General features: G+C 44.4%; 1 protein-coding gene across 2 annotated transcripts in view; it reads right to left on the bottom strand.

Annotated features, from left to right (window-relative positions):
• The window catches only part of CELSR1 (cadherin EGF LAG seven-pass G-type receptor 1), a 457,515-nt gene that overhangs the window by 214,010 nt on the left and 218,470 nt on the right, over positions 1-25,035 (bottom strand). For both annotated transcript variants that reach the window (XM_085654077.1, XM_085654076.1), the window contains exons 4-5: positions 21,062-21,177; positions 1,281-1,369 (exon numbers count right to left, since the gene is read on the bottom strand). In XM_085654077.1, the coding sequence (XP_085510203.1) occupies positions 1,281-1,369; positions 21,062-21,177 (205 nt within the window). The remainder of the gene's footprint in view (positions 1-1,280; positions 1,370-21,061; positions 21,178-25,035) is intronic.

The raw sequence follows: 25,035 nt of genomic DNA, 5'->3' as shown, positions 1-25,035 counted from the left end.
ATTGCAGAACAAACACAGCTATATGTATGTTTTCTATGTGTTTATTGGAGCTATTGGGTTTCAAAGATATATGGTACTGTGGAAATGGTTTCAGTGATAGAGTGTTCATATCCCTGACACACCTTGGTAAATCACAGACCTCCTAAAACATATTTTCAAAGACACCTTTGTATATGCAACCTCATCCCACTAATGTATAAATAATCAAAAGAGTGCCTTGAAGAATCAAATCTTCCATCGCCATCTTTGCACTTGTTTGATCATCCCATTTTTTGACTATTAGTCTGAAGTGGACAATTTACTCAGCTGTTAAAAGGGAAACATTTAGTAGACTCATAGGACCAGAGAATTGTAGTTAGTTAATTAGTAGCATCTATTTGGGTGATTCAGAATTTGTATGTATACTATATAAAGATACAGAGTTCCAAAATAGACCTGAAAATCATACAATGTTATGGAAATACTTCTCTACTAGAAATGTACATTCTAGCCTATTTGTTGCCAGAGATGATCTGGGGACTACAGGACACAGTTACATAAGACAACTACAACATCATCATCTGGTTTTGGAATAATTTGAGTTCCAATACTGGTTTAACTTTTCCAAAAACACGTCTTAGTTATGTCTGGCCTGCAACATTTTTTAGCTGTCTCCATCAAAATGAAAACGTGTTGTCTAGTGAAACTGCAGATCCTTCACATTGCACAAAGCAGTGTACGTCATAGAAGCGAGAGAAATGAAAATCGAGACTGGCATAAAAGGCAAACACGGGATGCCTTTTAAACAAAATCAAAGCCACCCATAAACAGCTATCAGATTTGATACATTCCAGTAATGCAATGCCTCATTTGTCAACAATTATGACATATTATCCAAGTGGAAATCAAAGACAAATTGTTCACTTTTCACATGCAGTACTTTTCTAGGCTCTGAATGTGATAAAGCGAGTAGATGCAGAGTGCTAAAAGACACATATGAAGGCAAAGATGAAAGCTACAAACAGTGGGCTTAAATTAAAGAGAAAATGAAAATGTAAACGTAGAAAGTGGGCTCAATAAATCCCCAAACAAAAATAGGCACATTTTATTAAAGGGAAATTTCTCATCATTTAACAGTCAATAACAGAATTGAGATGGTTGTCTGAGGGCACGTGTCTTCTCCAATGCTGTTAAATTATTAGAGCGATTCATATGTACAAAGCATGACACCTAGAATCACACCTGTCATCCTTCTCCACCGGCTACACACTCAAGCATGGTAGCAAGGTCCAGGATCTTACCTTGTTGTAGTACTCCACCTGGACTGAGTGCCACTGACCATCACTCACACCGCCTAAAACATACGGGGAAACGGTTGTGCTGGTCTCCCCTGCAACACAAAAGAAAGAGTTTTAAAACACAGTACTGAAGCAAACACGGGGAGTTCTAAAGTCAATGTTCAAATGCAATCAAAAGCAGATTTGTGATTGCTTCCTTTTTTGAAAGGACCTCATGCGACCCACCATAGATTAATACCCCCAAACCTGAATATCTGTTGGCAACATGACAAAAGGGAACTCTAGTTAAAAATTATTTTTTAAATGAGTTGAATTGGGGGCCCTCTGGCCTGATAACTCTTTTGCATTCCCAAGAAAGGACCTTTTACATTCCAGTATCTCTTACTGGTTGGTGTCATCTGCCTTGTTGGTATTTTCTGTCGTTCAGACAGGGCATTTATCAAAGTCTTCAAATCACTGATCCAGACTACCCGCCTGTCCACAGTCCATCTTCTAAATGATCACTACAGGCAGTCCCACCTCAACATTGAGAAGTGGGGCTAAAAACATCATGAGACACATGGTGAACTCAACTTCGCCCAGAGCAAAGCTCAGACGCTGCAGCTTGGTATCATTCACTGGAGGAAGTTTCCATACACAGGAAACGACTTTCAGTAGCAGATGAGGTCTACAACAGGTTAAAGGAAATCATTCACCATTACTGCCCACTTTGTCACACTTGGGAGTGGATGTGTTGTATGCCTTCTAAATGTCATCAATGGACTCTCAGGTATTGGTATGTCACTTGTGCAAGTGTTGCTTTTGCCCAAAAAAGTTTGTTTCTGAGATTGCAAATGTTATAAACGGCCGATTCCACCGCTCCCACTTATTCAAGTAATACACTCAACAACAAAAAAGAGTATGCGTGGAAACCAAGTTAACTAATCAAATGTAGTCCAGGGCCTCCAGTGGTAAAAACGTTTCCTAGCTGTGGAAAAACTATTTTTCAGTACAGTCCCTCTCCTAGTATAACAGTCATCCCTGCACTAAATGTAGGATGGTGCCATCTACGTGTTGCCGTGGGTTTAAACTCCTAGGCGGCAGTTAAGAATATTAAAATAAGAATGTTTAAAAAACACAAAAGCAGCATAACTTGAGCAAAGATTTACATCAACCGGGCATTTATTTTGGTAGCACAGTAGGAGTTTATAAAGAAGAGCGGTTGAATAGTTCAAGGCAACTAATGTTCAATGTATGCAAGCGTAAGGCCCAGAATTTGTGGAGAAGAAATAAGGGTGTCCAAGCAAGGAGGTTCCAACACAAGTTCACAAGTCCATATGGGCATGTCTCCTTGAATTTGAAAAATAGAACTAAGATGAACATCCCTACCAACATAATATGAGGCTCTCTGCCAGCCACACAAGATGGAAGGGCTCTCCAAAATGCAAGAAAACCCGCAGAGACACACACGTTTATCCCATAGTCAAGTGTTTGGCTGGGATACTGTTCAGTGCATTTGTTCATTTATTGCTACTCAGCAGATGTGCATAATGAAGGTCACAGCTGTGTCTAACAATGCTGTACATTGATCAACTGTTCCTCCATGATCAGCTTTATAGCGAAACAGATTCCTTCAGGCGACATTTTCTTGATAATATTTTCAAGAGTTGTACGTTTTTCTGAGCCCTAACTCAACGAGGACTATTGCCTGAAACTGCAGATGCAGTCATCAGATTCCAGTCTCAGTGTATTACTCGCCTTCCATTTCCCTCTAGAAGAGTGGAAGCTGCTGTAACGATCCATCCCTCCATACGCTATCAACAGCATTTGCGCCTGGACCCAGCCCGACAGGTTTGTGCAGGGTGGCCGATCTAGATGATATTTATACATTTCGGATTCCAGCTGATTTTGTCCGACTGAACCCGACGACGGCCTTTAATTCAATGTCCCAATAAATCTTTACCTTTAATTTGAAGGATTGTGAAAAAATGTAAAGTTTTGGGCCTGCTTCAATCCATTCCTACAGGGAACAAGCAGTGACTGTACCTCCTTTTCAATCCTCATTTCATGAGCTACCCTGCAGAGGTACCGCAGGCCTCGCCATTGACTCCTATCTTCTTTAATATTTATAGGACACCCTTTGCCATCCTTAAGAGCAAAGGACATCCAGCTGGTCTTTCAGTTTGAAACGCTCTTTCAGTCCGACAAAAGTGTTTCAAATGACATATGAATCGCAGAACTAAAGTAAACCAGTCATCTGGAACTCAATACAGAACAAAATGATAGCATTATCTTGTGTGGTGCATCTTCGCCTTGATCCAAATGTTGAGGGCCCAGGACCATAAGCGCACCGTTGATCCATGTGAACAAAGTAATAGACTTGGGCTGCGTTTTTGTACAATTCGACCAATCTTCACGGCTTTCAACTTACTCGGTCTGAAGACCATTGGAAAAGATCCTTCACTCATCCCAGCAACAAAGACCATCACCAAAGCAGTTATCCCTTCTAGATTGGACATTGGGAATTACATTTATCTTAATCTTTCTAAATATTTTAATCATTAAATGCAACATATTTAGTATTTGGCAGTCCAGTTGGCATCAGGTCTTGCGCAAAAAGTCAGTTGCTGACCATCTCGTTTCGTTGGCGATGTGTGCACAGGTGGATTCTGTTTAACAACCTCTGGGCTGTCCATCACACAGGCCCCTTTCTTATGCATTGTTATTTCACTATGTGCTACGGTTAGTGCACTCTTCATTCTCTTGCGGCAGTCCCTAGGATTGGAGGTAGACCCTTTTATTAACAACTAGTGAACCCTTCAGCTATCTTTGCAGTCTCCTTCCAATCATCTTACTTTCTACAAAGCCCTTCGAGCGTGGCTTTTCAATCCCACTATGCCTGCTTAGTTCCTCTGCTTGCCATTATACTTTTTGAGCAAGTGCCGAGATATCATGTTAAGTCTCAGAGCGCTATACCAACCAACCAGTTTTAATCATTCATTTTGTTGCTGGATCACAAATGGCCGAAAGCGCCTCAAAGCCTGCATAGCCTAAAACCAAAGCCATGAATGTATGCACAAGCGTGTCAGAGAAGACTAGCTGAGTTTCTAAGATTACAGGTACCACACTGAGTGGAGAAGTTAATCCACCTTTAATAAGTAGTACTCTGGGATTAATGGCTGCTGTAATGAATACTCCACAGTTGGAATAATGTGTCACTGCTTTTTCAATGCTTGAAAAACCTCACTAACAATGGGCCCCATTCAGACTCATTAAAAACGACATCCAAACTTTTGGACAGTGAACGTTCAATGGGGGAATATCTTTGAGCTGTAGATGTTATTACATTGGGTATTAGATCAGTATTTTATTCCAATCACAGTTCTTTGACACATACGGTGCATACACAAAATATGACAGAGACATACTATGCATACACATAATACACTTGCTTGTATCAGTGTTTTGAGTAGATTAGATTAGATAATACTTTATTCGAGTTCAAGATTCATGAAATCATAAAAGTAACATGTTCATATAGACAAAAGTAAACCACAATAAAAATATTGTTACACAGAACATACATAAATTACCTAAAAATTAATTAAACATTTCCTTTTTCTTAAAATACTTTTTAAAAAGCCCAACATTATTGACACACAGTATTCATCTTGTAAGGATACTAAAAACAATAAGGCGGGCCGACAGTGTCTCCATGAACCATGTTTTTTTAAAAATGGCTTAATCCATCTAGATCTTTCCATCGAATAAAATTTGCAAAAACAGATTACATGCAGGGTTGACTGGGTAGACAGATTGTCACACGGGCAATTACATAATTTCCTTGCCCAATCATTAACTGCGGGGAAGGAAACTAAGCGGAAGAAGACGTCGAACCTTAGCCTGGTGAGCAAAAAACGGTCAAAGCCCACCTGACACCAAGTTAAATATGGCTGAATGTCATTAGAAACCAATGTAAGTTGATGTTGCAATACAAGGTTCTTATTAAATTCAACGCCTAATCTAAGTGATTCAACGTGAGACCAACATAGCTCCTTCATATCCTTTCTTGTTAGACTGCACATGGTCTCCGGTTGAAAGTAAAACTCGGGTCTGCCAAGGTCCCTTGTGAAATGACAAATATACTTCAACCAGGGTATCCTAAGTGCCTTATCCAATCCCATACAATCTTTGAGGATATCTCTATTTAACGTTAGGGCTGGAGAAGTCCATACCCTGTACCAAAGCAGGACTGGTTGTATACTAATCAGATCACTCACATAGCGCATACCTAACTCTGCGTGACAGTTAAAAACAGGGGAACTAGCAGGGGTTGCCAAGATAAATCTTAAGAATGCATTCTCTACCCTTTGTATTGAGGAGAAATTATTATTGATCCCCCAAATACCTGCCCCATAAATGGCTATACTGATGCATTTAGCTTGATAGATTTTTAACAGTATTGCAGGCGGTCTCTTCCCCAGCTTTTTCGAGAAGATCATAAGTGCAGCAGTAGCTTTCTTAAATGACAATGTCCTATTTCTAATAGCTGGCCCCCAGGACCCCTTTTCCTCGAGGACTATTCCCAGGTAAGAAAATATTTTAGCTGGGGCAAGTTCCTCTTTCCCCGCAAACAAGCGACATGCTCTTTTCTTACCACTACCACAAGACATTACAAACGATTTGGAAACATTCAATTTTAACCCCCTGTTATCCATAAACTTTACATAAGTGTCCAGAGCAGTTTGGAGACCTCTTTGCGTCCGGGACATGATCACTGCATCATCAGCGTATAGGAGGGACGCGATTTGATGCTGATTGGCCTGAGGGGAATCGCGTACTGCAGCAATCAGAACTTTTTCTAGGTCGTTAGTATACAGGTTAAACAGCAGTGGGGCGAGTACGCACGCTTGTCTCACGCCCCTTTTTACGTAAAAGGGCTTAGTGCATTCACCATTTAAACCATATCTAACCTTTGCCCTAGCGCCAGCGTACAACTGTCTTAGAAAGGAAATAAGTACTTCATCAACCTTCATGTCGCTCAAGATCTGCCACAGTCGGTTATGAATGACACAATCGAAAGCCGCACTTAGGTCAACGAACACGACAAAGAGTTTGCCCTCTTTGGCCTGAGTATATTTGCCAACTAGTGACGTAAAGTTAAGAACCTGTTCTACAGTACCGCAGCCCTTGCGAAAGCCGTATTGAACTGGCGATAAGATGTTAAACTCGTCGGCCCAAAGTTGCAAACGATTCAGGATAACTCGCCCGGTGACTTTCAAAAAAGAATCCAGAAGGGATATGGGACGGTAGCAAGAAGGTTTATCCCGGTCCCCTTTTTTGAATATTGGTATGATTATCGAATCTGCCCAAGTGTCGATGAAGCCCCGCGCACAACTAGCCTCTAGAGCACGCTTAAGTAGAGGCGACCAGAGCCCCGGCTGGATTTTAAATAAATCAATTGGGACGCCATCTGCGCCTGGCGCTTTGTTGCCTTTGCTCTGGGTGATTGCGACAGAGAATTCATCAACAGTAGCATCTAAATTAATCGGGACGAAATCGTCCGCCAATTGGCCCTTGGTAATAGGCTTCTTAACTACCAGTTTATCTTTCCCTCCCGGATTATATACCTCAGCGAAAAAGTCGACCCAGGAATCTTCAGTGATGGCCACATCCATTCTATCAATTTCCCCTGTAGTAAGGAAAGGAGCCCTAACCGGCAGCCAGAAGGCAGAGCAATCCTTTTCCAAGGACGCGTTATATAGACATTCCCACGCATCGTTCTTAAGCGCGCATTTCCGCGCCTTCCGGGCCTGGTTATACACACGTCTAAAGTGAGTAATTTCAGTTTGATTCCTTGGATTTTTCCCCAAGGCAATCTTTAAAGCAGTGTGGGCCTTGGTGCAGGCCGAATCAAACCACCCTTTTCTAGCTACATTCCCCTTTTTAGGTGGACGATGTAGGACATCTTTAATAATCTTTGTGATTAAAGCAAAAGATTCCAGAATATCTGAGTGGGATACTTCATCCTGAAGGCACACGTTGATGGAGGTTAATGCTTGTTTTATAATATTCCTATTCATCTCCACTTGATTACACTGTGACCATTTAAGGGCAAACCCATTCGTTCTATTTAAAGTGCAATCGGTAGTCCAGGCCAGTTTCTCCACCAGAGAACGGACTGATTTGCAAGGGAGCTGTATGCTAAAACTCAATGGAAGATGATCACTCACCCCAAGAGTATGTGTGGCAAAATCAGTTAGCCAGCTGGAGTGGGCGTTGGTAATTGTAACGAAGTCAATCAACGTGCTATACCCTCTCCCCACATACGTCGAGCTAAACTCCACCGAAGGTCTACAGAGCAAGTTAACAAAACCAAGATCAAAAGTTGCCATCATTTCATTAAATGAATCACCCCCGCTATTATGATCGAAATGTGGTTGATATTCTGATTTATATTTTTCCTGATCACCGCAACCGCTCAGAAAATATTTACAGAGGTGGTGATTAAAGTCACCTCCCCAAATAATAATGGAATCCCGGTGAGATGAGGCTAGCAGAGCTCCCAAATCCTTGATGAGAGTATTTATCAAACCATTTACTAGACCTTTCTCAATACTATTATACAGATTAACGATGAGCATTTCCACATTGGGGGTCACCCGGATTAAAATAATCTGATAGTAATCACATTGGCCCACCACTTTTACTGACAGGGTCTCCATCAGGTTAGATAAATAGATAGTCAGCCCCCCTTTATTTCTCCCAGAGGTAGAGGGACTAGCAGGTTGATGAAAGGTTATATATCCGGTGATATGGATGGCTTCCAGGGACCAGGTCTCTTGCAAACATAAGATGTCTATGTCCTTAATATAATCGATCCATATGGGATTATCAATCTTGGAACGGAGACCAGCTACATTCCAGAAAACAATCCTGGTTCCTTTGTTTTTTACTGACTCTGGTTGGTGCAATGGTGAGGTTACCGTCTGCACATCATTTACACCGGATATCGCAGTTGGCACACACAATTCAGTCATGGCGGGAGTAACAGCAGCCTCCGTAGTTAGGCGTCAGTCCACTCCTTCAAGTCCGCTCAAAACTGAGAAGCGGTTGACCCCTGTAAAACCACGGTGGCAACCGTCACTCCCACGCCAAGTCCTAATAGGAAACGTTTTCCTAGGGTATTCCCAACCTAAATTTAGTGGGGTGCGATAGCTCTTCCTCCCCCCTAGCTCAGAGATCATACTGGAGTTTGGTCTATTCATCTCTCTGTAAAAATAATCGAGTGGGAGGATCTGGATACCCCTCGATTGTGGTTTCACATTAAATAACGATTCGTCGATAATTCGTCTAACCAAAAAAGGATTGTTAAAATTGAGTATAATGCAGTCTCCATCTTTGGTCTTCTTAGATCTACCAATCCAGGCCACTCTTCGTACCATTATTAGATCATTCCAAATGTTGTTACCCGCCATGGTATTCTTTGTAAACCAGTGAAGCACCTTGTTTTTTAATTGACCAAAGTCCTCACTAACGCCTTTATTCAAAGTAGGGACATTTGCGAGCACTACTACTAAAGGTGAGCACACTGGTGGAAGGTTAATAACCGGTAATGGAACCCGTTCATCCTGATCATCCCGCTCTTTCTCCCTCACACATTTATCACTAGTTTGTAAATAAGTGGTAGTAGGTGGGGTGGGTTCGACAGTATTGACACTAGTAGTTATAGTGACGCAATTATCGCCAGGAATTATTGTAGCTGCCTGGGTATTTAGACCTTGAGGGGCTGGGTTATTGCTAGGTATTGTTTCAGTACAAGTGCTCGGCTTGGGCGGTGTTAAATTTACAAGCCTACACGTATTGATATTGACAAGCTCCCCCAAAGCGTCTAACTTATTATTAATGTTTTTCAATCTCTCTATTAATGGAAGGGTAAAGGAACGCAGAAGATGGATTATGTTAGGAAGAGATACTGTTGTGTCCTCGACCCTTCCGCTAAATAAGTATCTATTTTGTAAGGCAGGAGACAACAAAACAGGGTCTATCAATATTTGAGGGTTCTTCTTGGGTTTTTTAGTAACATTCTTAGGGCAAGTGACACTATGTGTACCAGTCAGTTTTGTGATTTTGGATTTCCTGCCTGTTTGGCTGTTACCACCCCTTTTCCTTTTCTTTTTCCCTTCCTTATCCGAACTAGGGAGAGCCGCTACTGTTTTGGGTTCAGGGGCTACATGATCTTCTGGCTGTAAGCTTTTTCTAGGCTCAATTGGATAGAAACCCTCGGATGAATCGAGGCTGCTGAAGGAATTATTACTCTTAGACACAGAATCCTCAACAACAGGGTAGACAGAGTACGTTGAAATACGTGGGCATACAGAAGTCGAATCTGCCCTTACTGGTGACACCACACAATTTAAATCTCCTAGAGAGGAGCGTCTATTGCTCAGAAGTTCCATAGACAAACGTTTTTCAGTCCGGGCAATCTCCCTTCCTACAACATCAGCTGCTCTCAGGAAAAAGTCGTCAAGTGTACCGGTTGGTCTTCCGCCTACTGTGGCTGGTGTAAGGCAGCGTCTTCCCTCTTTATCCGTAGCGAGTGACATGATTACGTACAAAAGCAAAAAAAAAAAAAAAAATTACAACAGTCAAGGAGATCTTACCAAGGGGAAGTAGGCCTCAGAGACGTGGCCCAGCCCAGCCTCCTCCTGCCCCGGACGGCCACAGACGGCCCGCCCTCTGCCTGGGCTCAGCCCGGCGTCGCCCGCGCGCGTCCCGCGACGCGGAGGGAGCGGTCGAATTTCTAGCGCTTCCGGGCGCGCTGTCGCCGGTAGCGGCGTCACGAGGAGCAGGGGCTCATGGGGGTTGTAGTCCCCCCACGCTGCTCGGTGGTACTGGCGGCGAGTCTGCCCCTGGTTCGCTGCCCCACGGAGAGAAGATGTGGTTGCTGCTGAATGGCTCAGGTAATGGCTCAGGTGTCTCCCCCGCTCCACCGAGGGAGCGGTCGAATTTCTAGCGCCTCCGGGCGCGCTGACGCCGGTAGCGGCGTCACGAGGAGCAGGGGCTCATGGGGGTTGTAGTCCCCCCACGCTGCTCGGTGGTACTGGCGGCGAGTCTGCCCCTGGTTCGCTGCCCCACGGAGAGAAGATGTGGTTGCTGCTGAATGGCTCAGGTGTCTCCCCCGCTCCACCGAGGGAGCGGTCGAATTTCTAGCGCCTCCGGGCGCGCTGTCGCCGGTAGCGGCGTCACGAGGAGCAGGGGCTCATGGGGGTTGTAGTCCCCCCACGCTGCTCGGTGGTACTGGCGGCGAGTCTGCCCCTGGTTCGCTGCCCCACGGAGAGAAGATGTGGTTGCTGCTGAATGGCTCAGGTAATGGCTCAGCTGTTTTGAGTAACATTAAGTGTACCAGGGTTACCTAGTAAGAGACTAGACACAGATAGCTCCCCGAAGCCTCATTCATGGATCATTAAGCGTCTTACTTTTGACATGTACATTCAAGGTGAGTGCATGCAGTCTGCACTTTCTCATGCGTGTCTTTCATGTGAATGTCTTGTTTTATGGTTCTCACTGCGAGATATGATTTACTATGTCTGAAAGTTTAAGGTCAAAAGAAATAAGATACACCTTAAGTTCATTTAACGAGACAGGTTTGAGATATCAGTCAAATTCTCGGGGCTGGGAGGAATGTACTTGGAACAAAGTGAGAAAGCTGTTGGTGTCACTTATTATTTTCACGCCTTGAAATAGTAGATAGGACAATGTGTATTAATAAATATACAGTACAGTAATCGGGTGCCAAGGGCAGCAAAGAAAACTGCATTTCCCGCCCTTCCTACAACTGATTTTACGCCCATCCGTTGAGCTGTACTTAGCTTTTAATTAAGATTCCACAGCTTAATACTCTGAATTTCTTCCCACCACATTCAGACTTTTTAATAACTGAAAAGATAATAAGCGGCTTCAAAAAATTGATGGAGTTCTGTGCCGCTTTTCATCAGTTAAAAGAAAGTAAACAGTACCGAAGGTTGGTTAAATCTCGGAAGCAAACAAAGGCGAGGCCTCCTAAACAGGGCGTAAAACACTGCGACAAAAGACCCGGCGAGAGGGGGAAGAAAGGAAAAACATTATGAGCTGTTTGCATTCGAATTGCGAGCTTCATGTGTGACAGGTCCCCTCCCACTGGCATTCATGCACCTAGAAACAAAGTGACTCCCACACCCACAACACCTGAACTAACTCCGACACGGGAGGGGTGTTCATTCTGTGCTGTGAGCTTTCTACTGTTCGCCGAGCTAAAATGCCGACCTTATGCAGTCATGGCCATCAGCTGGAACTAGCCAGGGTAGCACCTTCTATCATAGGCAGGGCCGCTAGAATTATGTGGCAGGAGCGGGCCAAATTACGTGGCAGGTTTGAGTAAATTATGTGGCATAATGCGGCACATTTTAAAATAGCATTACGTTATTATTTTACACTTGTTAACGCTGTCTGGGCGTTGGGTGCACCTCATTAGTACCAGTTTAATACCCAAATAGAGCAATAAGCAACAGAAAGGTGACCAGTTAACCTTTGTAAAAGACCTTCCACTGCTCTGTAACATGTGCCGCTGCATTTTTTAGTAACTTTTGAAGCCTTTGAGCTAGAAACAATTTTTTGGTTGTTAAAATCTGCAGATTATGCAGCAGATGGATTATGTGGCAAATGAGGCAAATCTATAAATATGCAAAAATCGCCGCGGCCGCACAATCTGATCTCCAGCCCATGAGATGGCGTAAATGAAATTTAAACAGGGTTCTAAGCGCTCTGTTTATAGGTGCGCGGGTGCTCAACGGTAAACAACGTTTACCGTGAAACTTTGTCCCCGCAGGGAATCACAACGCGGTCGTTACAACGACTGCGTTGTGATTCCGCATACCATTACTCCGCAAGTCGTAACAACGACTTGCGAAAGGGGGAGGGGGAGGTGTTGGATTTAAAATCCAACACTTTCCCTAGTGTCCGCACAGACTGGAGTTGGAATAGTAAATTATACTATTCCAACATCCAGCGCCCCCCTCCGCAAGTCGTTGTTCCGACTTGCGGAGTAATGGTATGCGGAATCACTGCGCGGTCGTTGTAACGACTGCGTTGTGATTCCCTGCGGGGAAAAGACTGCGGGATGACGAGATAGGTTCGTGCTCAACAGTTGTCTGTCCTTACCAGCTCTTGCCGTTCCAGTATCCCATCACCAACAAATGTAAATTATCTGAATGGTGTGTGTGTGTGGGGGGGGGGGGTGCTTGAAAGGCTCAATACCCTAATGATGACAAGGGGGTGGGTACACCTCGCCCTTCCTACCTAGTGGGACTATGCATATTCCACAAACTATACTACTGTTCGCCAGGTAGAGGACCACTTCCAAAGAAAAATGTATTCCTTGTGAGCATCTCATATGTGGAACGAAAAGCTTAGAAATGATCATGATACCAATTTAGCAAATACAGTTTTTTCGCACGGTCATTCTGGGAAAACTGACGCAATAATAACTAACGGGAGCACAGCAACGGTGTAAAAGGAACAGAATGCACCTACAGTGGCCATGCCCCGGCCAAATTATTGCTGCCTGCCTCTGTAGATCAGTCGGAGTGATGGACTACTGTGGGAAGGGATCAGAGGATTCTCACCCCCTGCATGTACAAGCCATCACCACAGTCCCTTTATACCAGGTAGGTGCGCGGGTGATAATCCACTTCCTATCCAGTGCTACTGTGCGCTTGTCTTTCAGTTTCGGCTAAAAAAAACTCATGCCAGAAGCTGCATATAAAATCATTTGATTGACCTGAATTTGTAACCTAAATAAATCGAGAATCTGGAATCAAAGATATGGCTTCCTCTGTAGCATCAGGAATTTCCAGGAGATCCGTTTCTGACCAGACAAGTCCCACTGCATTGAGTTGTGTCTACAATAGTCTGAAGGATGGACATCTCATCCACAAAGTATTTCCAAGGCAGTCCTCGTAATTCTGGAGCACATTATTGCATTATGACAAGTCATGTGGTGGAACCCTCGTCCAGCTTTTCCCAAGCATGGGGGATTAAATGTGAAAGTAAGCCACGTAGTAACCGGTTGCAACTTTCATTCATATATTATCCAGGGGAGATGCCGCCGTTTATGTTTATTTCAGTATTTCCACCCCACATTGTTTTTGTATAGTTGAGTCCCTCTAAACAGTAAAGGTATGTCCAGAGATGGGTCTCAAGCTCACAGGGCATTAATAGGTAAATCCAGAGATGGGTCTCAAACTCATAGGGCATTAATAGGTATGCCCAGAGATGGGTCTCAAGCTCACAGGGCATTAATGGGTATGCCCATAGATGAGTCTCAAGCTCACAGGGCATTAATAGGTAAGTCTAGAGATGGGTCTCAAGCTCATAGGGCATTAAGAGGTATGTCCAGAGATGGGTTACAAGCTCACAGGGCATTAATAGGTATGCCCAGAGATGGGTCTCAAGCTCACAGGGTATTAATAGGTATGCCCAGAGATGGGTCTCAAGCTCACAGGGCATTAATAGGTATGCCCAGGGATGGGTCTCAAGCTCACAGGGCATTAATAGGTATTACCAGAGATGGGTCTCAAGCTCACAGGGCATTAATAGGTATTACCAGAGATGGGTCTCAAGCTCACAGGGCATTAATAGGTATGCCAAGAGATGGGCCTCAAGCTCACAGGGCATTAAGGACTTAAGCTACACCTCTGCATGGATGTCCAGTTAGACTGCATTATGTGTGGGATTGCTTGCGCCTCCATTTTGAGGGGTAGACTCTCAAGCTGCACCTTTCCAATTGTAATCCAAGCTTAGTGTCGCAGACCTATATCGAGGGTTACTTGTGCTCCCATTCACAGTTCATGTGGCTTGAATGGTACATCCATGGTGGACCGATGGAACAGAATCAAATTGAATGATACTTAGGGAGCTTTATAGTGGTTAAGATTAAACCATTGCTTTTCCATCCTTTACAGTTCTGCTATGTAAAAGCGATGGCATGTGTGGGAATCTTGAAGGCCAGATCCGGGACGAATATGTTGGTATGGGGAGTGTTTTGGAAGCATGATCTATTAATATGAATTTCTGATAGAAAGGCAGCGCAATAGTATACGCTGTCTAGCCACCCCCGAACTGCCGCGGAACTGAGGTTGGAGTATCAGTCCAACTTGGCTTTTTCGAGGAGGACGAACGATGCGACACTAGCATCTTTCTGATGAGGGTGTGTCCATATCTTGTTGAGCAGGTCAACAATGGAGGAACTTCGACAATATTAGGTTGGGCGACATCATGAAGCGGTTAAAGTTAATGTCTCATAATATTGTGAAATATCAAGGAAACCGCAATATGAAAAACCAATAAGATACCGATCGCTATTGGGAAATTGTGCAAGGAATTACTCTCTTCCCTAAGCTAAGCAGTTCATCAGTAGCCAAGTATGTTGGGGAGAAAAATGGGCAGCTAAACATTGATCTTATACAAACTTTTGCTCCGAGCAAGCAGCTCAGACCCCGGAAGCAGCGGTAGAGCTGGTGTTGGAAGATCTAGAAATCATTATGCAAAAACCTGCCCCACCTAAATCCACAAAAGAAATGTGCACTCTGCAGTTGGGGTCTAACTCATCATTTGCCCACACCTTTACTTGCTGCTGAGACTATACGGTTTCAGAAGTCATGCAAGTAGAGCTGCTGCGGCATACCGAGCTCGGTGATTAACCTCCAAGGCGGGATAATCGAGCCCAAGACACAGGCCAGGTTCGTTGCGTATTTATGTAGATCCGACAATGCCCAACACGTCAATTCCACCTGGAGTACCCCGTTTGATGGAATACTGAATCCTCAGAAGAACTGAGCAATATACGAATCTCATATACGAGTACACACACCATGTGTAGAAACAAAAGTGACACGTAGCAGAATAATAAGTTGGGAAAGAAACCAGACAGGAGTCTACCACAAAGAAAACATGATGGAGACCAGCCAGGAATTAGTACTATTTCTTTTTTGGTGTGGAGGATAATACACTGGTGTGTGGCAGTACCAATAGGTGTTCCACTTTATAGCAGGCAGGACACACAGCACATCAATGAGCAATCAACATCATGCAAGCTGAATATCAAAAGCAGACTGGAAACACCTCAAGGCAGTTTATTCTCCCCTTTTATCAGTCTGAAAGTTTGTGACAATGGGTAAACGCACCGAACATGGGGATATGGCTCTAATGACCATTAAGATATACAACTGAAGCCATTCCAACTGCGTGAGTAGCATTTCATAAAAGGAACAGATCGATTATCATTTTGGTACATCACCTGCCTCAAAATCGAATGATTTGTCTGTCCCCAGTCCGGGTCTGGTCATTGGCCTAAATTCAGAATACTGGTCCTAGACAGTCCAAAATGTTACACTAGCCACTATTTCTGCAAATCTGACTGAATTAAAAGGTATCTAGGAAAAATAGGTTTATGAATCAACAGTCAACTCATCTGAATGGGAGCTTCTATGATTTTTGTTCAGCTATTTTACTGAGCCTCACTGTTCCACGTCATCAAAGTGGGAGGGAAGAGCAGTGGCAGCAGGTTAATTACAACAGCCTGTGGGGTGGGCACACATGTACATACTCACTTCCACCCAAGCACATGCAGGTACACATACTCCCAGTACAGTGATTAATTTGTACACTTTTTTTTTTTTTTTAAAGGAAGCACCAGGGCTCTTATCAGGAGGCCACTGCAGCTTGCACCACACATTGCCCGTCATGCTGCCAATGATAGTAACTAACCATCACACTTAAATATGTGACAATTCCGATTATTCGAGGCCCCCGAAAGCTATAAGAATGGCTTGGGTAGCAGGTAATTGTCATTTTTAATGCATATTGAATTAATAATTAACTGTTGGTGTGGTCATATATATCTATATTAGTCAGACAACGCCACCTTGTGGCAGACTGTCACAAGTGCCAGAGTTGATAATTAAGTGTCGGTGCCTAGCACTGGAAACCACCAGCTCAACTTAAGCACGGACTCACACCCATCCTTTGACAAGCACACCTGAACTCACATACTCCCAACTAATTCTTTCACAAGCATGCATGAGGGCACATACTCACACCCACCCATTCACATGCCTATAAATGCATACACTTGCACACAGCCATTAACAAGCACATGTGCAAATACACATACATTCAAAAGTATACACACACACTCAAACATTCAATAAAGCACTTACCCAAAGGGCTGCGGTGGTGAAGGCAGGGCCAGCAGGTGGCAGGAAGAAGAAGAAATGGCCCAGGAAGGAGCTGGAGGCTTCAGGAGGGAAGGAGGAAACAGTAGACTCCACCACCTACTCACAATGCCTAATCTTGTCATGGAACAGCCAATGAGATAAGTGGACCTTCTCCAACTCTTCACATTATGGGGTGGGTCAGTGAGGCTTGCTGATCTCACGAGCTGAGAAAGGGCGGTGTGAGGCATCACTGATGGTCAGCTCCGGGGTACTTCAAGGTTTAAAACCAAAGCATCCAGGGCTATCAGCGACGCTCCTGTGCATCAACAGGTGAAGGATCCTTACAGGGTTTTTCTGGACTGATGATGTCACTTCCAGCAGGGCTGTGAGATCTTCTGCCCAGCAAGCCTTTCATCAGGCTGGCAGATGCCTGTACTTTAGTGCATGTAAAGCACGTGGATGCCTTACTCCGACGCGATGGAAAGGGGAGGGGGTTGCGGAGCGGCCACTTAGACAGAGAGGTGTAATCCTGTAAAACTGTGTCTATATTCACATTTGATATCCAAGTCCAAACCAATTACTTTTCGAAATATCATTGACATTTATTTGTTGCATCATGATTTGTAAAATTAGTTCGTTTCATGGCTTGCTCTTTACTTTGTTAACAGTAACCTCGGTCGTGCGTATTCAAGTAGTTTAACAGGACTATTTCTTAATAAATATTGCTAACCTTACCAACAGAAGTAGTTTACTAGTAGCGATTGTCCAGCAGCCACTATAAATTATTGATCTGTGGAATATGGTGTGAGAACTAGAAACGCCATTCACCTTTGGAACAGACAGACAGACACAGATACATGCAGCAGATCAGTAACCTTGAATGTGGTTGGTGTGTGAACAAAAGAACTGAAGAGTGTTTACCTTAAGGTGGGTCAATGAATATGAGTGACTGGGACTGCCATGCACCAACACCACAGCAGTGATCTCAAGATGGCGGTGTGCGCATTGGGAATTCGAACAAAAATAAACTGATCAATAGATGTGATTTATTTGTGGTGATCAGAGTGGGTGTCCAGCAGTCACACTAAAGCCATGAATTGAGGCTGGTGCTATGTGAAGTGAGAATGGAACATTGTTAACTTTAGGGAGGGAAGTAAAGTATTAGAGAAGGTGGTTGTTCGGCAGCCTCACTACAGCCATCATATGAGGATATTAGTGTGAAAATTAGGTTTCTGGGCAGTGATTATCTCAGGTGTGTGAATTTGGCATTGTTTACCTTAGAGATAGCTGTAGAGAGAGAGAGAGAGAGAGAGTTAGCTGGAGAGAGAGAGAGAGAGAGAGAGTTAGCTGGAGAGAGAGAGATAGCTGGAGAGAGAGAGAGAGAGAGAGAGAGAGAGATAGCTGAAGAGAGAGAGAGGGAGAGAGTTAGCTGGAGAGAGAGAGATAGCTGGAGAGAGAGAGAGAGAGAGAGAGTTAGCTGGAGAGAGAGAGATAGCTGGAGAGAGAGAGAGAGAGAGAGAGAGAGAGATAGCTGAAGAGAGAGAGAGGGAGAGAGTTAGCTGGAGAGAGAGAGATAGCTGGAGAGAGAGAGAGAGAGAGAGAGAGAGAGAGAGAGAGATAGCTGGAGAGAGAGATAGCTGTAGAGAGAGAGAGAGAGAGAGAAAGAGAGAGATAGCTGAAGAGAGAGAGAGGGAGAGAGTTAGCTGGAGAGAGAGAGATAGCTGGAGAGAGAGAGAGAGAGAGATAGCTGGAGAGAGAGAGAGAGAGAGAGAGAGAGAGAGAGAGAGAGAGAGAGAGAGAGAGAGATAGCTGGAGAGAGAGATAGCTAGAGAGAGAGAGATAGCTATAGAGAGAGAGAGATGGAGAGAGAGAGATAGCTGGAGAGAGAGAGAGAGAGAGATAGCTAGAGAGAGAGAGATGGAGAGAGAGAGAGATAGCTGGAGAGAGAGAGAGAGATAGCTGGAGAGAGAGAGCGAGATAGCTGGAGAGAGCGAGATAGCTGGAGAGAGCGTGCGCGTGTCTGTGTGTGTCACACTCCAGCCACCTTCCCACATTGGTGAGATATTAACAGGGAAGAGGGACTGTGGGGAACTGACATATGATCTTAGCATTTTACTTGAACAATCACATTTTCGACTCTGGTTAAAGTTAAATAATCATATCAGACGTCAATATTAAACATTTAGAAGGACTAAATCCAAAATCCCAATTTCCATTGTGATGATTTAAGAGTTCTGACAAGCTGTGCATGTTTACCTGTCACTCTCCCATCACTGACATCTGAATAAGACAGTCAGATAAAACTGCACGAGAGAAGAACACATATTAGCAGTAACTCCTTTAAAAAACATGTGTGCTATCCATGTTGGATCTCTTGGCCGAGGTGAGCCCGAGGACAACAGCGCTCTGTGACAGCACGCGCTCACACTTCTTTAATTATTTTGTCATGTGGGCTGTAGGGATTTAGAAACATACATTAATGCTGGTCCGACAGATGTCGTTTCTAAGAATATTCCAGCCAGTAAACCGAGTGTGCAGCAGACAGCATCAATCACAGGCGCAGAAGCTGGAGGAGAACCCAGAGGCATCCTCGGGGTGTCTCTGCTGCAATCCCGGTCAGGTTGAGACAGGCAGGATGTTGAGCGGAGTATACGGTGAAGGCTCAGCCAGAATACGAAACCACAGCACCACACACCCTCACAGCTCCTCGTCAAAACTGAGAAAAAATCCAGCACAAAAAAGTCTATGCGCACAGGTCAAACAGGGGGGACGCGGCTTGCATAGCAGGACCAGTTGCAGCCTGAACAACCACGCTACACCTTCAGGCAGGTTGTCGCAGAAAGCACGGCCCACTCTACGTTTCACCGCCTTGTACTTCCACTCAAAGGGGTGATTAACCATCACAGGAGTAACAACATAAGCCTACTTAGGACTGGTGTTAGCCAAGACCATTTGATTTTACTAAAATTATACGTATAATATATCTCCCTACATGGGCTTTCAGCCAGCTCGCTTCATCCATTGCTCTATTATTGCGTCATTTCCATTTTTTGTCCGTCCACTGTAGCACGGGTCAATGGTTCAGCCCACTTCAGCCATTAGCTAACTTTCTTGTGATTGATGGCATTCTGCCCTTTCACATGGAGCACAATCGCACACAAAGTAGTTCCCCTCACTGCTGATACAACTATGACAATGTGCGTGTCCTGAGACCCCAAAAATATTTTTGCTTTCAGTCCATTTTTTTTTTTTTAGGTTGATGAGGGTCCAATAGCTTCCCCAAAAGTTTTACAAAAACCATGACATGACAGGATCATCAGGGACGAAACCAAAGGCAGGCGCCCAACACCAGAAATATTGGCTAGTTTAAAGGCTATTTTGAAGATCAAGAGAAGATAAGGACGGCTTTCTTTTTACGTTGTGATATTTTTGTTCATCACAGCGTACCCCAACTCCGCAGCATCTTGGCGCTGTGTGAGACTTTAGAACAGATTGAAGGCTGTGGGTTTTTTCATGGGCTTCATGAACATCAGAAGGGAGTTGGATGTAGAGACCGTTCGCTACCATACCAAAACATTCATTTAGCTTTATTTAAACAAATGTTTAAAAAAACACAAATCTCACACATTATGGTCGCCTGAGGGCACTTTAAGACATCACAAAAACAGAGAATGCATGAACGATACCAAAATGCAGAGAAGAAAGCCAACGCCTGCAAACATGAAACGTATATACATGTACATTTTGGTTCGTAATTGATATGGTGCTTAAATACTGCTGGGAGCAGGTCACTCCCAACACAAATAAGTAACTGCCATTATTACTGAGATTTAGCAAGTTAAAATGGCCGTTCTATTTCTAAAGTACTCAAGCGGCATCTGATAGTTTCCGAAGAGTGTAAATATGTTGCAAATCAATGCAAAATAAACAGTAAATTAATTCACAGGTTTAGCATAAAAGTCAGCACGGGTTCACCTGTTCATTACTCTAACTATAGGAGGAAAAAAAGGAATATATATATATATATATTTTTTTTTACAGAGTTTTTTTTAGCACGATCTTGACCCAATCGAGCATCAACGCTTTGCATAGCATCAGTTGCAATACACGAGGACACGCATTCATTTTTTGTCAGGCACGGGGAGATTAAGTGATTTGCCCAGAATCACAGGATGTTCAGCGTCATTGCCAAGACTCGAACCCAGTTCCCCAGATTCGAGGTCAACCGCCCTAGCCGTTAGGCCAACTCCTCTAGTTAGCAAAGGGATGATTTTAACTGTAAAGGAGATGTATGCGGGGAGGCACATAGATTTGTTTAGACCTATGCTTTCCACTTTGGCATACAAGATTGGAGGCAGAAAAATCTTCTACACTAATGAGATTTCTGATGAGGAGCAAGGGCATAACCACTAATAGCGCATACACACTTGCGTTGACATACCAGTGCAAAAATTATATGTGTACCTGGTGCAAATTTGCAATTTATGTGAAAAGGCATCGTATTATCCGACACTGCTGAAGTGACGTCAGCAAACACACTTGACTCCTTACCTGCCGAGAAGGTCAGCTGGATCTGCTCCTCAATGATCTCCAGGGCGATAAAGTCATGCTTTTCGTTGAAGCGCCCGTTGTAGAGCAGCAGGGCATTCCTCTCTCTGGTGGCAAACCTGTAACCATAAGAAGACGGGCACGTCACGCATGAGGCAGCGCACAGGGAAAGGTTCCATTCTACATACGGCATACATGCCAACATTTTATAAGAGTACAGTGGAAGATTTTCATAAATAATCGAGAGAATGTATTTCGCCCATTGACTTCTATTGAGGCCTGACTCTGGTCTACTGTCATGTACTGGGCCTAAATGAGAATACCAGTTTTTTTCCTTACCTGTCAGGTGCATGGAGAAAGCGCTACGACAGGCAAAGAGGGTGTGACAAATATGACGTGCACTGGTGTGGGGGAGCAGGTTACTGACAGTAAATACTCTGAATCACACAAGACCGGTGACTGTCGGCAGAAGCCCAACGAGGAATCGGGTTTTTGCATGCACGAATCGGGAGACCAGCCTTGTAGTCGGTAGTCTCCCGCCTGATTCGGTAAGATTGGCATATATGATGGGGTATGTCCTTAACTAACAGCCCCACCCACAATGTGTTCATTTAAATGCTCTCTGTTGACATTAATGTTCGAGCAGGTGGTAAATGTATATTTTTGCCCCTCTGTAGGGTGGAGTTCAATGGGTCGTGGGGAGTAGGTTGAGCAAAGGGAAAGTGAAGAACTGGCAAGTAGAAGCACTGTAGCTTCCCTCTGGCTTAAAAGAAACAGGAGATAGAGGCTTGTCGGCTGCGACAGCCAAAGCCCTATGCGATTCTTCCGGGTGGAAATTCTGCCCAGTAAAATCAGGGCAAGTGTTAACACCGAGGAGAACTGGGTGCAGGAACCCCAGCCCACGCGGAATCAGGCAGAGTGGAGTTACCGTATGGACTCGTCATAAGGGTAATAACAGCACCTGCTATTTGGGGCACTAGGAAAGGGCAAGATTCTGCTGAGCAAGGACTATATATAAAAACACATTATCATTATATGAAAAAATGAGCATGCCAATAGGCTCATACACCCAGACTCCTGAACAAGAATTAGCCAATGATATAATGTTAGGTTCCTCCACTGTGAAAAGTTGCATTGATGTCCAAAGGGAAATAACACGCACCCCTTCAGTCCCAGAGGGCGCCAACCCCCCACACGATCTTGTTCATCGGTACCACTACAGACAACAACCCCAGTGTCTTCAGAACAGGTGGCACCACCTGCTGGAAGCATTGCAGAACACCATCATGAAGCCAGAGGGCCCAAGCACTGACAGGAGGCCAGGACCCTACTGTCACAGCCCTGAAAGCCAGGGCTGTGTCAGAATATTGATAACTAAAGACAAATATTGGTCCCTAGATATCCTTTACAAAAAAGTTACTCAGCTGGGTGTAGGTTTTCTATGATTAACTCCAATGGAACGATATTTCTGTGATCGAGGTTTAGAAAGTGACGTTTTTGTCAGATGATATGTGTTCCACTTTATTCTGGCACTGTGCTGGCGGCGGGCCTGGTCCGCGCAGACACTAGACCAGAGCGTCTCAAGCACTGGCAAGAAACCAGCTCTGCGCGGTTATTAAAACTGACGTTTTTTGAGGTGGCTCATTTCTGAGTGAGCGAGTGGTTGGAGGAAGGGTAGAGGGAAAAACTCAACGTGCGTGTAGGGGCCTCGTCAATTGCACAACTCTACTGCCCGCACTGCCATGGTAGTCATTATGTTGTAGGACAAGAGAGTCACATGGCAGCCCCCGCTCATCACTGTAACTGCCCTCTCCAGGGTAACAGCAGACTCCAGCTGTCCCACAGATGATAACGGGCGAGAAGGGATCCGAGGGGCCAATTAGCATCTTTAAGGGAGAGACAATGGATCACCAAAGGCCGGCTCAGCCTGGAAACGCGAGGAATGTACTGCTCGCGCCCTTGGTTAGTCATCACTGCACGTGCACAGCATGGCGGCGCCCGTGTGTTCACCAACCCGCTAAGAGCACGCCTCCTCCCCCTCCCCGAAGAATGGCCCGTACTGGACGCACACAAGATGATGCACGCAGACAAGGTACAATAGTGATTCAAAGCTTAACGTGCCCGAATTGTTAAACATGACATTTAATGTGTCAGTGGTTTCGCGATTTAATAGGTTTTGTTTGCTTTTCGGTTTCGAGAACTCTCTTCCGTGGGACTGATGTAAAACGTTATTTGCGATGGACTTGACTGGCCTCGTTACTTGCACTAAGAGTCGTTCCCCGTTAACATGTCTATTTGTGGTGCAAGGCAAACGCAATGAATACTCTATGCTGGCCTTGCCTTGGAATAATCCCGTTAAGTAGAGATTGCTGTGGAACTGGGGACAGGAGCGCAGCTAAGGTCCCCTTCACACTCTTCAGGATAGAACTTCCAATCCAGGATGGTTTTGTAAAACATTTATGTGATTGCATCTCCCATGTGATTTGCATAGGGTGACTAATTCCCTATGGGTTATTATGAACACTATGTCCAGTCCTGGATTCTTGTGTGATAGCCTAATGCATTTTGGGTTTTGTAGTCATTTTGCATCCACTGAAGTCATTAGATTAACCCACCACAATGATCTGTAGATGAAAAGCTCATGAGTGGAAATAGTATCCGTAACGACGTGGAGTGAGATGGCCACCCTAGATTGCAACATTTGCCAGGTGACTGCACAAAGGTACAAAAACACACACTGTCTAAGATGGGCTGGAATGTTGTGAACTGTCTCTTTGGTTTGTTTTGGGTCTGGAGAGGATATGTTTCCACTGCTGAATCTCCGATTTCTCAGAATGGTCAATGACCACTCTTGTGCAACCAGAAACACAACCACATGTTTCGACACCACCCTCTTCTGACTTTTAGCTCATCTACCACCTGATATCAAACCGATCACCTAAAGTCTTCCATATCACACAACCAAAAGTATGCTACTGCTTGGCATGGTGTGTGTGCTCACCAGACTCTGGCACCAACAGTCAGACACGAGCTACTGGCCCCTACTGTGAGAGATATTAAGGATCTTACTGGACATGTGAATATCACAATGAAGTGAAACATCCATACAGCACTTGCTTGGCAAGTAATATACGTACCCAATGGTCAATCACCACAAGTGAGCCACTCAAGCATGTCAAGCTCGATCACCTCAACACCTATAATAGTCCCTCGTTGACTTACATTTGACAACCAAATACCTAATGGCATATATTTAGGGTCTGAAATGACCTAAACACATCTTTTTAGTCCCACTGGGCTGGAATCTATCCTATGCCTGTGTAATTCTGGGATGTGAACGGCTCCAATGTGTACATGAACATTATGATGGGACATTTATTTCACAGTGGGCTTGCAAAGGAAGAGACCTTCTAACCATCATATGCACACAAACTGGCACTGCTGTGTTCAGATTACTATTTACATCTCCCGGGCCTGTTGGACCAACATAAATTCTCAATTTCTACTTTGGACCTGAAACCACCTTTGATCACCCCAGACAATGTGTCAGGCACCAACTTCCCACTTGTCTCTCTTCACTATATCTCTGGACCAATCAGGATCACACCTTAGTCTTTATCCAACAATTCCACTGCCAACATGTGCATGCAATTGCATTCAGGCCTGTATGGATCCAGTCTTCCTACCCCCTATCCTGCCAGTTGCATTTCTACAAAGGTGGGCCTCATCCTAAATTCACAGTGCCCACCATCTGCATTTTACCCTGGTTAGCCCTAGATTCTCACACCATCAGCTATCAACCTCTTCCGGGGCAAATGATGATTCATTTTCCACCCCTTTTCTTTTCAACCCCATAACCTGACACTTGTAAATGACTCTCCTGAGGACAGTTTCAACCTTATCGCTATGGGGAAACCTCAGCAGCTAAAGAAGTGAACATTTGGTGGATGAAAAGTGTATTGAGGCACAAAAGGAGG

This window comes from Triturus cristatus, chromosome 4_1 (genome assembly GCF_964204655.1).
Source record: "Triturus cristatus chromosome 4_1, aTriCri1.1, whole genome shotgun sequence".
NCBI classification, from domain to species: Eukaryota; Metazoa; Chordata; class Amphibia; order Caudata; family Salamandridae; genus Triturus; species Triturus cristatus.
Note: the sequence above shows the minus strand (reverse complement) of the source record. Positions and strands in the feature narration are given on the sequence as shown.